Below are 17,747 nucleotides of genomic sequence, written 5' to 3'. Positions count from 1 at the left end.
AGGGTCGTGAGGAACCCATCCCAGCTGACTTTGGACGAGAGGCAGGTACTGTACATCCCGAACTGGCAGGGCACATATAAAAAAACTTCCATTCACAGTCACATTCACACCTACGGGCAATTTAGAGAGTTTCACTAACCTACCATGCATGTTTTTGGAATGTGGGAGGAAACCGTAGTACCCGGAGAACACCAACGTAGGCACAGGGAGAACATGCAAACTCCACACAGGCGAGGCCGGATTTGAACCCGGGACCTAAGAACTGTGAGGCGGATGTTCTCCCCGTGCCTGCATGGGTGTTCTTCGGGTACTTCGGTTACCTCCCACATTCCAAAAACATGCATGTTAGGTTGATTGAATACTCTAAATTGCCCCTAGGTGTGAATGGGAGTGTGAATGGTTGCTTGTTTCTATGTGCCCTGCGATTGGCTGGCGACCAATTCAGGGTGTACCCCGCCTCTCGCCCAAAGATAGCTGGGATAGGCTCCAGCACGCCCACGATCCTAGTGAGGATAAGCGGTACGGAAAATTAATGAATAATTTATTAAGATATTTCATTTCAACTAGAGTGGCAAAATCCTGCGGCCTTCGGTTTTCTTATCTGTGGAAATTAGTTTCACGACACCAATTTCGTGAGCGCAAAAACAGGAGCTTTCGTCAGAGTGCATAATACGTCACTTGCAATCTTGTGGATCTATTTGATTGGACATATAAAAAGTGGTATTTCAGGACAACAGGCATTGCTGACCTGCAAGCAGCTTCACTTTTGTTTGTCAGGATACATTTGTGGAAAGAAGGGAGTGCTCTTTTTGGTCAGCAGGCCAAGATGGAGAGGTGAATCATTCCATTTGCTTTTCAAAATACATACGTACAATTACAGTCATACTGTTATAAGGGTCAGGATAAACTGTGCGTTGGAGGCATAATTATACTCTTCTGTCCTCCAAGTGGATTCAATCTGGAAAATTATCAGGTCAAAGAGGCCTTTTGTATTAACGCCCTCTCTAAGCGAATCTCACCTCTGACCCCAGAGGTGGCCGCAGTCGCCAGCCAGCCACTCACTACTCAGCCATCACATTTCTGACAGCCTTTCATTTCAGCAACAGATGGAGTGTTTGCAGACAGGCAACTTCACCAGGCGCCATAGATGAGAGAGGGGCCGCTGGGGAAGCCTGACCTGATGCCGTTAAGAAAATACTTGGCGAGTGTGAGGGGAATTCAGAGGAAACCTATCAATATGCTAATTGTTTTTGGCAGGTACAGTTGCGCCCAACCGTGTTTTTGCACAAACATGCACACACACAATGATACTGCCGATGTGTATGCTTATGAAATTCCACATCAGTTGGCAAAAGGTCTGTCTGACATTCAGAATGCCGTTTTCCGTCTTCTCCCCATTTGAAAAGCAAGGGGGAAAAGATGATAGAAATGTCTTTCTTGTTGCAGTGTTGGGTGTGTGTTGTTGTATTTATTTTTAAAACACTCACTAGTTACAACAATACATTCACAAGCTGAATTAGACCCAATACAATAGTCGTGTTAAACATTGCTCTTATGATGATAATAAAATCACGTAAACTCATACTGTCAGAGAGCTATTAATTCAGTATTTCTAAGAATTTGCAGCACAAAATATTGACCCATCTCAGTAAGATCAAGTGTCCTTTGTGAAAGTGGATTTTATTTAATTTTTTTGTTCGATGCTTAAATATGGAGCTAAATATTTGATGGCAATTTAAATTGGCTTTTCTACTAGATGTTGGCATCTTGTTTGGGCTAACTGGGTGTTTTTTTTTTGTTTTTGTTTTTTACACTTTGTAAAGATCAGTGGTAGCTGATGGGTGTGGTGATTATTTCCCCCCAAAGTGCTTCTGTTTGAAGTAGGTGTTAGTTAGTCATGCTGCAGCTGTAAATGTAAACCACATTCCTTCCTACAAGGAAAAAAATACAAGAGGGATGAATGGGATCGGGCGAGCTTATAGCTAAATCCCTATTGTGTCACAAATATCACATGAAACAGCAATTGACTTTTTATAAAAGGTGATAGTCTGATCTTGATTGTAAGTTTCTTAGCTATAAAGTATCCCAAGATGCAAATAAACTGATGGAAAGAGTGAAAGACAAAGTGTTTGGGGATTTGGGGAATGGGGGAAGGGAGATGTTTGCTTGGCTTGCATGAGCGCCAAAGCCAGCCTGTCCTCTTCTGACAGGATGACACCATCATTTACCCATCAGTTCAAGGTCGTTTTACGGATTGATGCATAAGGCCAGTGTGTCTGACAGTGGGGCCTTGGGTCTGTTGTTCCATCTCTGAGGGCGTGTTTGCTCGCCATTGTCTCGGAGCAGCACCCCATCAAAAAAACAAAAAGCAAAAAAAAAAAAACAGCACGGCCATTCTGAATGCAGCACGAGGGAAAGGGACAAAGAGATGAAGAGGATGAAAAGGTGGGGGAAAGTGGAGGGGAGACGGTCAATGAGCTGTCTGTGGCCTGAGAGGAGGGAAGGGCCTGATGGTATGACTGATTACAGGCAAGGTCAGAGGTCAAGGCCAAAGCCCTGGCCCTAGCTCTCTATGATTCATGCAGGGTCAGCTGTAGGGTGCAGTGTGGCTGCAAGAAACAAGAAAACAACTGCTCTTGGTGAAAGAAAGTGAACTAAAAAGAATGAAGACGAAAAGAAAGACCCTTTAAGAGTATTTTCTAGAAAAATGTGCAGTTTGCAAAGAAGCCTACTACCTTTACTTCCAAAACACTCTTTAACCGTTTTCCCTTCTTTCCCATTATCAAGCCTTCATACACAATTCCACAAGGATCAATAGAATTTCAGTTGCAAAGTTGGTCATACAACCACAGTGCAGTTGTCTAACTCTCAAAAAGCAATGCAATAATGGTTATAATGAAAAAGTCAAAAAACATACTTGAAACAAGTCTGTCTTCATTAGTGCTAGGCGATATATCGTGAAGCTCAATTTGATCGATATTTTATTAATGCTCGACATGGAAAAAGAGGACCATAGATTTTATTTTCTCTACTTTTCAATACCTCGCGAGATTTCGATGCCCCATGAAACTTCCGTGGCAGCTATTGTTGCGTGGAGACAATATGGAAGAGAAGACACTAACGACTCGTGAGCCAGAATTGTCCGAAAAAAGGGCACGTAACGTCTATCATTTGGAAACAACTGTCGTCTGTGTATGAAAGATGCTGACAGGCATATCCGTGTAAAAATCACCGGAAGATAAAGCAGGTTATCAAGTGTGACGCATCTATCACGCTAAAGAGAGCTGCGACTCTATGTGCCGTTCCTGTAACCTCGGCAAAACAACGGTGTGGGCCATCGTTGTGGCAGTTAAAGCGCATGTGTTTTTGTGTTCACTCCGTGAACGGGGTAGGAGGATAAGATAAGATAGTAGTTTGCCGATCAGGGACAAGATAGAAAGTGCTTCACCGGTTGTTTATCTTAGCATGAGCAACTAGCTTCATTGCTGGTGCAATCACGAAATAGTTTCACAGTGGGCCGGCCGTCGCTGTCTGAACTACCTGTTCCGGACAGTCGGATTTGGTTCATGGGGTTTTCTCAAGAATCGGTCTTGTATTTCATTTTTTAATGACTTTCTTTACAGATCACCGCACAGTATTCATTTGACATGACGTCACGCTTCTTCTTCGTCTCTTCTTCTTCTTGATTTCCGGCAGACTAGACATGTTTAAGTGCATTGCTGTCACCTAAGGGTTAAGCGATGAACACCTATAACTGAGCCAAACTATAGAGTGGTGCTACAGGTTATGTTCTTGGTTATACAGCTCCATGTCCCAACACTGTCTTTAATGAAAACCCACTACCACTGCTATTTTTAAAATAGCATGCAACAGACGACATCTGGCAGCAAATGTGTCCGCCATTACAAGGTTGATGCAATAAGTAGATGAAAGTAACAAATATTGAAGCGATAATTTATTTACGATTATAGAGTAATGATAATGTTGTGCAACTGCAGAATTATTTTTATCTTATTACATAATATACTGTCACTGATGGTGTAGTGGTACACTTGCCTGACTTTGGTGCGGGCAGCGTGGGTTCAGTTCCCACTCAGTGACGGCGTGAATGTGAGTGCGAATGGTTGTCCGTGTCTATATGTGCCCTGCGACTGACTGGCGACCAGTTCGGGGTGTAGTCTGCCTTTCACCCAGAGTCAGCTGGGATAGGCTCCAGCGCCCTGCAACCCTAACCAGGAAAAGCGGTGTTGGAAATGGATGGATGGATTACATAATATACTGCAATAACTCTCCGTCTGTAATGTTCTTGACATAATTTTAAAAAATATGGAAATTCAGACAAATTGTTGAATTTCTACAGGCTGGCAGCTCCGCAGTCATAGGCCTAAATGGAATTATACTAACAATCGACTTAATAATTTCTACCGGTGTTTCTGTTTTTGGCCTTGGGTTTCCCATTTTATTTTTTTTATTTTTTTGTTTTGGTCAAGAATTTTCATTTCAGTACATCACTAATTTTGAGATGATTATATTTTGAAATACCTGCAGGGAAAAATAATTAATTTCTTTGTGATGTTCATAATTGTTAGATAAACCTTCTACTTTATAATGTAAATCAATTTGTTGTGGTCCGGTTTTATACATTTAGAAACTTCAATACAATATACAGTATATCGAATATCAACATTAGGGGGAAAAAAAATGGTGGTAACAAATTTAGGCCATATCGCCCAGAACTAGTCTTCATCTCAGGTGTATGTGTATGTACAGGTATGTGTGTGTTTTAACATCCTTCAAGATGTAAGAACAATGTCCATGTCCATTTACATACAGGTAAGCAGCTAACCAAGTCTGAGCTGACATCACAGCCAGCATTTACCTCCAATGAAAAGTGCAAAGGGCATCACATCTGTGAATTTTTATGTTTAGGTATGTGCAAAATGAATAATGGCACTGCTGAGCTATTTGTGTACATACATGCTCTCTCGCTTTATGATTAATCTGCGTGCGTGCGTGCATGTATCCATGTGTGTACGTGTTTGTTCGTGTGTGCGTGTGCGCGTGAATGAAATATACAATCGATTCCCCTTCCTATCCTTGTCCAATTTCCTCTTGAAGGTCATGAGAGATGGGGGGGCTGAAGGGTGTAACATTGTATTGTTGCACAAACACACACTCCCATACGAACCATACATTAATTGAAATGAGTCTGTTGCACTCACAGTATATTCAGGTTTACCTGTCATAACACCAAAATACTCTATATATGAGAACAGAGGCATCGTCCTGCCCGGAGCAGTTGAATACAATTTACACATGATTACTTTTGTTTTGGCTCGGTTCAGGAGGTAAAATGACAAGCGCCATGATTTCCCATCTACTCTGCAACTCTGCGACACAGCAATAAAAGCAATCCACGTAACACAGGCTGTTTGAGCTTCAGGTAAAACTCCCAGTGAGCTGAAAGGAACACGCTGTTGTAATCTGAAATCACTGGCCATCCAAAAATGTATCATCAGACCAGAGAATCTTATTTCTCACCATCTTGGAGTCATTCAGGTGTTTTTTAGTAAACTCCATGCTGGCTTTCATGTGTCTTGCACTGAGGAGAGGCCTCTGCCATAAAGCCCCGACTGGTGGAGGCCTGCAGTGACGGTTAACTTTCTAGAACTTTCGCCATCTCCCGACTGCGTCTCTGGAGCTCAGCCACAGTGATCTTTGGGTTCTTCTTTACCGCTCTCACCAAGGCTCTTCTCCCCCAATTGCTCAGTTTGGCCGGACGGCCAGCTCTCGGAAGGGTTCTGATCGTCCCAAACGTCTTCCATTTCAGGATGATGGAGGCCACTGTGCTCTTAGGAACCTTAAGTGGAGCAGAATTTTTTTTTGTAACCTTGGCCAGATTTGTGCCTTGCCACAATTCTGTCTCTGAGCTCTTCAGGCAGTTCCTTTGACCTCATGATTCTCATTTGCTCTGACGTGCACTGTGAACTGTAAGGTCTTATATAGACAGGGGTGTGGCTTTCCTAAACAAGTCCAATCAGCATAATCAAACACAGCTGGACTCCAATGAATGTGTAGAACCATTTTAAGGATGATCAGAAGAAATGGACAGCACCTGAGTTAAATATATGAGTGTCACAACAAAGGGTCTGAATACTTATGGCTGTGTGATATTTCAGTTTTTCTTCAGCTAAATCAGCAAACATTTCAACAATTATGTTTTTTTTCTATCAATATGGGGTGCTGTGTGTACATTAATGAGGGAAAAATGAACTTAAATGATTTTAACAAATGGCTGCAATATAACAAAGAGTGAAAAACTTTCCGTACCCACTGTATATTGCAATGTGTTTTTGAATGCAACAATTGCTCATTACAACAAAATCATGATGATATATTTTTTGGAAAAGACATGAAACTTTCATTATCCTGCTTACATTATTGCCATTTGTGATTTAAGTTGTGTTTTGCTTTTTGGGGGGGGAGGGGACATTTCGTTGTGCCTATGCAGCCCCCTGCATGTATTACCCCTGTCACAAAAAACTTACAAAATATAGTGGGCAGGATACGCAGAAAATGTAGAATAAGCAGAATACGAGTACAGAGTTTATATATAGTTTAATTCATTTGAATAAAGTAGAAAACAGAATGCAACTTTACCTCTGCCATTCCTAAACACGCCTGAGTTGTTGTGATCATTAAATCCTTTGTGATACCATTTCTCTCCAGTTTTGCGGGTGGGGGTAATGGGCATTAAAAAGTGTGTACTGACACACACAAAGCTTTTTCTCACTGTAGCACACTCACAAATCAAATATTTACTCTGTATAGCCTCGAGATAAAAATATTTATTTTGAAATTCTCTCCAATGACCCATAAGAACTTGACATTTCCTGGATGGTAAAACCATTTTGTTATCATTATTTTAACATTCTCATTACCCAAGTTACAATGCCTATTTGTACCACAACAACACACTGGAAATTTTAAAGGAGCAAATTTACTCTGAATGGCAGAAAGCTTTTCATGGTCGACTAGCAGAGTTTATGAGCTAATTAGCTAATGGCAGATTACAAAATGAAGCTTGGTCCCCTCAGCAATCAAAGAATAGTTTGTGAAGCGTGACACCCACATTATCGCAGGTCATACATACACTAATACTGTAGTGGCAAGTGGAAACACTTCGGTGTTCTGACTATGCCCACTTCATCTTTTAATTTGCTCACTTTGCTTTTCTATGACCGCACACACACACACACACACAATAAAGCACGGTCTCTCATTTGTTTTCTCCCTCTCCTCTTTTTCTTCTCCCTAACTAATAAAGTATAGGATGGAGGAGGCAAGTGGGAGTGGATCAGTGCATGTGAGTAATGGTGGTGTCTGCTCAATGTATTTGCCACACTACAACTGCAGCTATTGATCTTTTTTATCCATATGCAATACACTTACTTCCTACTTCTTACTTCTGAATAATAAAGCGAGGAGTAGTGGTTGGTTCCTGCATGCTCCAACAGGAAAATTTTAATTCATGTGTTACAGAATGTACAGAAAAGCACATGGTAGATCTATGAAACATTGAGCGATGTTGACAACAGTTATGTTTTCGTTTGTAGTACACAAAAACCTTTGTCACAGTCTATAATTAATTACTTTTATTTATCCATCCATCCATCCATTTTCTGAGCCGCTTATTCTCACAAGGGTCGCGGGAGTGCTGGAGCCTATCCCAGCTTTCTTCGGGCAGGAGGCGGGGTACACAACTGAACTGGTTGCCAGCCAATCGCAGGGCACACATAAACAAACAACCATTCGCACTCACATTCATACCTAAGGGCAATTTAGAGTCGTCAATTAACCTAGCATGCATGTTTTTGGGATCTGGGAAGAAACCGGAGTGCCCGCAGAAAACCCACACAGGCACGGGGAGAACATGCAAACTCCACACAGGCAGGGCCGGGGATTGAACCCCGGTCCTCAGAACTGTGAGGCAGACACTCTAACCAGTCGTCCACCGTGCCGCCTACTTTGATTTATATTATATATATTATATATTATATATTAAGTTCCACTTTGAGTGAAGTCAATCTTACGGCTCATGCGCTCATTGATTTTGTACAGCATATCCTGCTCTGGGTTGTGGGTGAGCTGGGCCCTATCCCAGCCGACTTCGGGTAAGAGGTTGATCACTGGTAGCACATACAGACAAATAACCATTCAGACTCAGATTCACATCGAAAGGCAATTTAGAGCCTTCACTTAACATTTGGATTTTGGTAGGAAGCCGTACGTTTATGATATAACGGGCAAGCACACAACAAACAAACTCCCCAAGAAGTGATGCGAACCAGAACATCTCTGCCACTAATTGTTAACCACATGCTCTACCATGCAGTTAATACAAATACATTATAATTAAAGGCAGGTGGGTACAAGTTGGTACAATGTGCAATTAATCATCCAAATTATCTTTGAGATGCATTTGAAATGCCATATCCCGTAAGCCACTAAAACAGTCACTGCAGCATGTGGACTTTATTGTGTGAAAACATGGTTCTACACCACTCATTGCACTCAAGGGGACCACCATGGGAAAGCATCCAACATTTAGCCAATACGGTTTACGCACACAAAGACAAGCATTAAATCAGGCAGTGTAAAAACCACCAAACCGATGGAGAAATGCCACCCACAGGGATTTATCACAAGCAGGCAATGCCAAATAGGATTCTTTAATGTCCCAAACATTACATAGCTTTATTAAGCTATGCACCCGTAAAAGAAGTGTTATTTAAGCCTCTATCCTGTGCAAGATGATAAAATATATACAATACTATGTACATACACAATAGATACAATACTATACATAATAAATACATTATAGTTTGTATAGGCTACTAGTTTGGCGAGTTTATTGTATTTATTGAGTTTGGAGATGGCTCAGACAGTGGACAGAGCGAGCAAGTGTAACAGATTATAGCTTGCAATGTGCCAGAGGTCACTCAGTGGTCACGTGTGTTCGAACCTCAGGCAGGACCGCGCAGGATAATTATCATTACTTCAGACGTATTAATTAGGTTTGTTTATCAAGAACTGTATTTTCCACCGTTACCATCCATCCATCCATCCATTTTCTGAGCCGCTTATCCTCACAAGGGTCGCGGGAGCGCTGGAGCCTAACGCGGCTATCATCGGGCAGGAGGCGGGGTACACCCTGAACCGGTTGCCAGCCAATCGCAGTTTCCACTGTTTCTTATTTTATTATTGTGTTCCAAGGAAGTCGAGTAAAAATTAATGTCCCCCAATGTATATAATCCTCTTCTTGAATGAGTCACATAAAACAAAAAAAACTGTTGAGAAACCGTTGTTTCTGAATTAAAAGAAATTATCAACTCTCCCGTTCAATACGTCACTCTCCAAGGTACACAAGCAAACGCAGTGCCTTCATCCTGGTTCCAGAAGCACTTTTACAGTCCTCTGTCTGCTTAAAGCGACAGAAAAAACATTATAACCTGACATATCGTAGGATACTACCATTTTTGGTAACATTTTACGCTCACGGAATACATTAAAAAATTAGTTATTTTACACTTTATGTCAAGAAATTATTTGGTCAAACATTATTTTGTAGTACATTGTCATTGACCAGAGCCAAAACACTCAAAAATGCAATGCATCACACATTATGTGGTTAAGATACAGCTGCCTGTGATTATACATTATTATTATGGCCAGCAGGTGGTTTATGTGCATTTGAAACGTCAAGAAATGAACCATGACTCGAACCAATTGGCTGAAGTGTTACGACGCCTGACGAAGCTTCATCTTGCCATCACTAGTGCTCAGCAAGTTAGCCTTCCAGGTGAAAATGTAGCGATTTAAATCGTTTTAAAAGGTAATCGATCGATTGTATCGATACTAGGAAATCCATTGGATTTACACATGGCAGACTTTATATGTATTTCCAAGAAAAACGCATGTAATTCGTTTTACTTTGCTTTATTTTTCAGTTAGCACACAGCAGTTACCACTTTTGCTACTTTCTTGTTTGTCTCTTGCTTGTTTCCTTTTCCGCGCTCCACATAGTCACTCCTTTCCATAATCTCCCTATTCGTTCGACGAGACACCACAGTGTGTGTGTGTGTGTGTGTGTGTGTGTGTGGGCGCGCGCGCGTGCATGCGTGTGTTGTTTTTATTGACATTTAAGACGTTGGTCCGTCTGTTGGATGGCAGATGAGAAGACGGCAAGCGTGAAATTATTAACAAGGATGCGTGTGTTTGACCCGTGGCACTCCCCGTCACTTTGAAACCTTTCAAGCTCACTTGCTTAGCTTAGCTCTCTCGCCGCTAACACAATAGAGATTGTATTTATATACTAAAACAATTTTTGTCGGGTTCTCAAATGAGTACCAGAAGTTGTTGCTTGGTGCTCATTTTTAATAATCCAGTGAGCAAATTTTCACGTTATTTATTTGTAATCTATGGGGGAGGACGGTTGTTGTGCCAGCCCACACTGCCAGTAGGAATGGGTGGAGGTTGGGGGGTTGCCAACGAGCGCGCTATTCAATCTAGCACCGCCCCTTAAGTATGGGACCGTGCGATCTGCTGATTTGGCACAGTTCTCTAGGGCAGCAGTTTCCCAGTTTTTTTGGCACCACTGTCTGGTTTCACATAAAGACATTTTGACAGACCATTGTAGCTGCTGTAGCTGAAGCTGCAGCAAGACAGAGACGCCAAAAAGCCCGCTAGGCCTGCGTGCACTCAATCACCGTCGCCGTCTGTGAGTGGCGCCATTTGCAGGGAACGCTCTTGCTCACAGTTGAGCTCAACTAAACTAAGAAAAGAATGAATCAGGTCATTAAGTGATTCTTACTCCAACTGCCCCCCATCATTCCATCCATCCATTTTCTGTACCGCTTGTCCTCATTAGGGTTGCGGGCCTGCTGGAGCCTATCCCAGCTATCTTCGGGCGAGAGGTGGGGTACACCCTGAACTGGTCGCCAGCCAATCGAAGGTCACATAAAAAGGCCAGATTTCAACCTGGGTCCTGAGAACTGTGAGGCAGAGGCGTTCCCAGGCCAGCGGGAACTGGCCTTTCGGCTTAACTCCTTCTTAACCACAACTGACCGATACAAAGTCTGCATCACTGCAGACGGGGCACCGATCCGCCTGTCGATCTCTCGTTCCATTCTTCCCTCACTCGTGAACAAGACCCCAAGGTACTTGAACACCTCCACTTGGTTCTTGAATTAGCAGGTACTGTTGTCACAAGGAAAACTGAGTAATGCACGGAGTGGAAGAACTGAAACTCAAGGTCCAAAGAAGAAAGAAGCCCACGGAACCTTCAAGATTTGCTTGTGTGGGGGAATGGGCCAAAATCACACCAGAGCAATGCATGCGACTAGTTTTTCCATACAGGAGGTGTCTTGAAGCTGTCATTGCAAACAAAGGCTTTTGTACATTGTATTAAATAAATACCAGTTGGCGTGTTCAATACTTTTTCCCTGTGTCATTTCACATTATTACCCACAACTTAATTTCTGATCTTATTTGTTGCACTTCCTTTGTATATATGGATTACTTGGGTTGTTCCAAACATCTGGTGAAATTTTCATGTGAATAGCACCTTTGGAAATATATTAAGTGAGAGAAATGGTGACGTGTTAAATATTTATTTCAGCTGCTGTGTGTGTGTGTATGTAAATATATGTATACATCCCGTACACACGGTTGTGGTGCCCTTGAGCAAGACACCGATACCCCGGGCGCTTAAGTAGCCCCCTGCTCAAGTGTGTGCCCCTAACAAGTGTGTGTGTTTGCTATGTCCACTGATGTAATTGGTCATATGCAGAGGAACAATTTTGGGTGCATGTGTTCACGACAAATAAAGATGATGATTCTGATTCTGTCAATTGCATGACACATAAAGAAATAGAAAAAATTTACGTACATTAGCAGTCACGCTGTTAAGGAGTGGGAACTGAACCCACATTGCCAGCTAGGAAGTCAGGCGACTGAACCACTACACTGATGGTGACCTCTAAGGATTGTTTTTGTACATAAACAAAATGAATTATAAACTCATCAGGGAAAAATGATACAGTGTAAGGATCTGAACATGAGCCAGAAGTGTTTTTTTTTCTTCTAAAAGGCCCCCAAATCTCTGGTTTCAAACTAGCATATGTCACATCTGCTGGAATCAGAAAAAAAAAAAAAAAAAAAAACAAGACAAAACAAAACAGAAAAACAGAAATGTGTTTTTTTTTTAAACTTTTTACTTTTTGGGTTGTAATTATCAATGACCCATTTTATGACATTGTTAACATATGGACTATTGCCAAAGTAGTTATTCATGGTAGAATACCTGCCCAGGAGATAGCACACAAACAAACCCAAACAGATGAAATCCAATCTCCCGGGGAGAGGTAACACACCGAAAACGCTACATTAAACTGCAAGGCCCCGTTATTTGTCTTTATTCAACACATGCATGAGCATTTTGTTCCATGAAATAGGAAAACAGTGTATTTATTTATTTTTACTTCACCTGTTGTTGCTTCTGAGTTTGACGTGGCCACCAGGCTCCAGGATCTGGCCGTTCTTCAGCCAAGTGAGCTGGGGCTCAGGCTCACCCTGGGCTTGGCAGGTGAACATAGCCGTGGTCCCCACAGGTCGAGCAATAGACTGCGGAGGTTGAATAAACTCTGCAGGAGCTGAAAACATGACACATTTTCCTTTATTAATGTGACCTATAACCTGTACATTTTGATTGAATTTTTGTTGTAATCTTTTTTGGAGTCAGTAAAACTAAACCACTGAAATAATTGGGTTGCACAAGTGTTGTAACTAGGATGTGTTTAAAAATAACCAATCACATTCAAACTCGTGTTAAATAGGAGTCAGCACACACTTGCCACAATTTAAAGTGCTTCTGATTAACCCCAAATAATTTTCTGATGTTTTAGTAGTCTTTTCCTGACATCGTTTTTCTTCCGAGCAGAAGCCTGAAGGTTTTATGCCAACACTGACTGCCATTTCGAGTTGTTCATAATTCTCTGCACCAAGACTAAGGCCCCAGTTACAGTTGAAAAAATAGCTCGAAAACATGCGATGTAATGATGGCCACAACGTTCAACCTTGGATTTATCAGGCCATAGCACATTTTCCCACATATGTTTGGAAGATTTTGCTATGGTTTAATGAAACCAAGCTTGAACTTTTTGGCTGTAATTCCAAATAGTATGTTTGGTGCAACACAATACTGCTCGCCACCAGAAGAGCACCATGTCTACATTGAAGCATGTTGGCAATATTATGTTTTGGGGCTGTTTTTTTTTCCCAGCTGAACCTCAGGCCTTAGACACGGTGGAAGGAATTAACTGTTCAAAATTGCATTAAACATGAGTATGAAGGTGATTGGTAATTCTGGACACACATCCCAGTTATAAGATGTTGTGCACACATGTGCAACCACGTTATTTGTATAATAATTTTTATTTCGCCTATGTAAAATATATATTGTTTTGAATTGAATTATACAGGTTTTTGGCCATATTTATGGTTGAAAAGCTTTTGATATGATTGATCTTGGTTTTATTTTTTTTACCACAAAAAATATTTGAACAGGGGTGTGTAGACTTTAAGGAATTAGTGCGCAAACACCAAAGAGGTGTGAATCATTGAATTCTGAGGCTAGCTGTAAACCATGGAGTTTTCCTGAGACTAGTGAATGTCATTGAAATCCATGAGGAAAAATACAGGTCACTTTAAATATGAATATACACTGTTGTCTTGAGTTACCAGTTTATTTTGTTCTATGACCACGCTCATATCTCAAATCATCTTTTCCCATTGAAATGAATGGAAATGGGATTAAACCGTTCGAGCCTTCCCCCCCCCCAAAAAAACAGCAAATATGGCCATATCGTATTTTAATGATGAAAAATAGCACTCCATAATAAAGTTCCTCATAAAAAGCATAGTGTAATGACATAATTAAATAGAATTAAAAATAATTAAACAGTTTTTGTCACCTCAACTGAATGGCCATTAACCAGCCCAGCTCAAGTAGTGCAGCACTCTTTGCATACCTCTTTCAATCTGAATCTCTCCTTGCATAGCTGCATGTGTGTGATCTGATCTGTGTGACGTGCAACACAAACTACACTTGGGAGTGTGAGTTGAATTTCCCCTTGAGTGACACCAACAAGAATAATACATCCATCCATCCATCCATTTTCTGAGCCGCTTCTCCTCACTAGGGTCGCGGGCGTGCTGGAGCCTATCCCAGCTGTCATCGGGCAGGAGGCGGGGTACACCCTGAACTGGTTGCCAGCCAATCGCAGGGCACATAGGAACAAACAACCATTCGCACTCACAGTCATGCCTACGGGCAATTTAGAGTCTCCAATTAATGCATGTTTTTGGGATGTAGGAGGAAACCGGAGTGCCCGGAGAAAACCCACGCAGGCACGGGGAGAACATGCAAACTCCACACAGGCGGGGCCAGGGATTGAACCCAGGTCCTCAGAACTGTGAGGCTGACGCTCTAACCAGTCGGCCACCGTGCCGCCAAGAATAATACATTTAAAGACAAAAAAAATGAAGGCTCTGCAACATAGATGCTATTTAGCATCAACCTTAATCTAACGGATTGAAAGGCTAAACTATGTGGTTGTTTTAAATACACCAGTTGTAACTGTCTTTTGTTTTATGTTTAGTTTGACAGTAAACTTCAACTGGGAGTGGCAATAAACAGATTGAAGGTTCTTTTTTTGTGTACCTGTTCACTAATTGTGTCTGCCAAACTGCTGCTTGTTGTGAAGTAGGTTCAGTCACTGCTACTGTGGAGTGCTCTTATCTCAAGTTGCCCCCACAAGTCAAAGCAAAAAAGTGGTTGAATGACGGCTCGTACCTCCAAAAACTTGTAAGTCCAGTCACTCATATCTCAAGGCATCACAGTATTTAAAGTGTGGTCGGCCAGTCAAGAACATGCACACTGCTCAAACTAACACTTTGAAGGAGTGCATGTTTTTATTCTAAAGGAAATAAATCCAATAGAAGTAATATAATTAGAATACTGTGCTTACTGTATGACTGAATGCATTATTGGGGTGCTGTGCTTGCCGTTCTATAGATCAGCGGTGCACAACCTTTCTTGCGTTAGAGAACAGGGGAGTCACTTTATCACATAGACATTTTGACGACCGGCACAGAAACAAATAAAAACAACTGGTAAAATATCTTACTCACAATTGCGTCATTACAATGACAGTAGTTGGACTCAGGAGAGTCCTGTGCTTCCCAAAACCTCAGAAGCCTTGTCTTATAATGCTGGCTGCCGGCACGTTTAAAGCGGAATCGCTCTTTGCAGTTGCAGGTGGAAGAAAAGGCCGCTATTCATCGGCAATAAACACTGTAGTTACTGACTCACAACGCCTCTTTGGTCAACTTAATAAAATATTTTTGGTTCACTCTCTTACATACATTTGATAGATTTCTGGAAGCCACAACATGTGGCGACACATGTTGTAAGTAAATCCAAACTTCAAGTATTGCCAAAGGCATATTGCTTGACATGATGTCTGCCAGCCAAAGGCTGACCTGCACTGTATTTATTTAACTTGTGGCTAGGGAACAAGGAAGTAACATTTCTTGTCACTTTCCGACTATGTTCCATGATGGCACATATAACAGTCTTTTAACATATATAACATATATTTTCTTGACTAAAATCAAATAACAAAAATACAGACCGTGGCACATAATTAACATCTGCTTTCCCCCTGTAAGGATAAGATGCTCTTCTTTGACTTGACAGGAAGATAAAATGAAGTATTGACCAGGATCAATACTGCTAAGGCAAAGTGTGGTCCAGTTTAATCAATGTACATAAGAACAGAGTGAATGAAAGATGTTTCCTGCATGGAGACATGTCATGCACATCTGTCCTCATCTTACTGGCCGAAATCAAATTTATGTCTAACCTTGTCAGCATCTCAACTTCCTGGATCAAATGAGAATGGCGAGTTGAGAAAATGAAGAATTGCAGTGTATTATGTGTCCAGGATTAATTATTAATACTACTGCAAAAGTCTAATGAGATCACTCATACATGTGTCTTGGTGTCTCACAGTTTTTTCAATAGCACAGCCACCAACAATAGTTACACACTTTGGTTCCCCTGCACTCAACAATATGTTGTAAATATACCTTAAAATAGGTTCTGAATCACTTAGATGGTACACTGGCTTGTACTAAGGACATTAACGTCTCTGTAATTGGCATTCAAGACTTATTATCTGTTAAAAGACCTCTTACGTTGTGTCAGTTCTCATTTTTAAGTTCAGTTAAATAAAGTACTGTATATTTACAAATGTGGAGAATTACATACTAAACATAAGTACAGTGTTTTTCTGTTCTTGAGGCAGACAAGAGTGATACATAGACAACATGCATGAATTTTGAGAATGGGACATTGAAATTCACCAGAACTTACCTTGAACGACTAGACGTCCCTGAGCAGTCCTACGAACACGGGTCCCTGGTTTGTTAGCAGCACACACATAAATTCCTGAGTGCTGCACGCCAACATTGGAAATCATCAAGTTTCCAGTGCCAAGTACTTGGATACCCTCCACACCAATGGGACGTCCATCTAAAGAGAGAATAGGAGAGCAGGCAGCCAGTTGAGAAGACTTGCACGCATAGCAAGTCTCTTATCCTCATCCAATATTTGTGAGCTTATCCTCACAAATATTGTGAGGATAAGCGGCTCAGATAATGGAAGGATGGATGGATATCTTTATCTGGTCTTTTCGATGGATGGATGGATGGATGGATGGATTGAGAAAACACACAGTTGTGCTCATATGTTTGATTACCTGGGGAGAATTTGTAAGGTGGGTACAATTTAAAGAAAACCTGAAGGTTCAGGCGAAACAAATTTGTATTTTTATTTTAATGGGATTCAAATTAAACTGTCAAGCATTTCAGAAAAGCATTCTAATCAAACAAAACATAACCATAAAGAAATTAATGATGGTTGCTGTTCAGTCATCAGTCATATTTAAAAGAAAACAATATTTCATAAATTCTGCCAGGGTATGTAAACTTATGAGCACAACTGTACATATTATGCAGTCATATGTACCCCTGGCATATTGGAATGAAAGTGTAGGCTACACCTTTTTCATAACCACTAGGTGGCCAAGGCATATTAGAATGAAAGTGTATACCTTTCTCATAACCTCGAGGTGGTGGTGGCATATTGAAATGAACGTGTACCGTTTTTTCACAACCTCTTGATGGCGGCATACATTTGTAAAATGGGAACTTTTTTTTTCATTTTCCCCTATACCTATGTATAATGCGAACCAGTGATTTTTGACATTGGGGTGGGGGGCGGGGGGCTGCGGAAATGCGCAGTATATACGAGAGATTACAGTAATTGAAAACTCCAAATTGCTCAGAGGTGTGAAAGTTTGTTTGTCTGTATGTGCCCTGTGATTGATGGATCACCCAAATGATGATTGGAGATAAGAGAAAGTGGATGGCTAAGTATTAACCTTACAAAACCAACCAACCAACAAATCAACCTACCTTTAAATATGAGCAGAAAAATGAAATGGTAATGTTGATCATCTCAGTTTTTAAAGAAAAAGGATTAAATGCCAGTGTTTTGAGAGGTTTGGCATTGTAGAAGTGGGCGCAAAATCAAATCATAAGACGAAGAAAAACTCAGCTCA

General features: G+C 41.2%; 1 protein-coding gene across 2 annotated transcripts in view; it reads right to left on the bottom strand.

The window, feature by feature from the left end:
• Positions 1 to 17,747, bottom strand: part of igdcc3 (immunoglobulin superfamily, DCC subclass, member 3) — an 81,410-nt gene that overhangs the window by 9,230 nt on the left and 54,433 nt on the right. For both annotated transcript variants that reach the window (XM_061759004.1, XM_061759011.1), the window contains 2 exons: positions 16,499 to 16,657; positions 12,548 to 12,713 (listed from right to left, as the gene is read on the bottom strand). In XM_061759004.1, the coding sequence (XP_061614988.1) occupies positions 12,548 to 12,713; positions 16,499 to 16,657 (325 nt within the window). The remainder of the gene's footprint in view (positions 1 to 12,547; positions 12,714 to 16,498; positions 16,658 to 17,747) is intronic.

Source organism: Phyllopteryx taeniolatus, chromosome 2 (assembly GCF_024500385.1).
Source record: "Phyllopteryx taeniolatus isolate TA_2022b chromosome 2, UOR_Ptae_1.2, whole genome shotgun sequence".
Taxonomy (NCBI): domain Eukaryota; kingdom Metazoa; phylum Chordata; class Actinopteri; order Syngnathiformes; family Syngnathidae; genus Phyllopteryx; species Phyllopteryx taeniolatus.
Note: the sequence above shows the minus strand (reverse complement) of the source record. Positions and strands in the feature narration are given on the sequence as shown.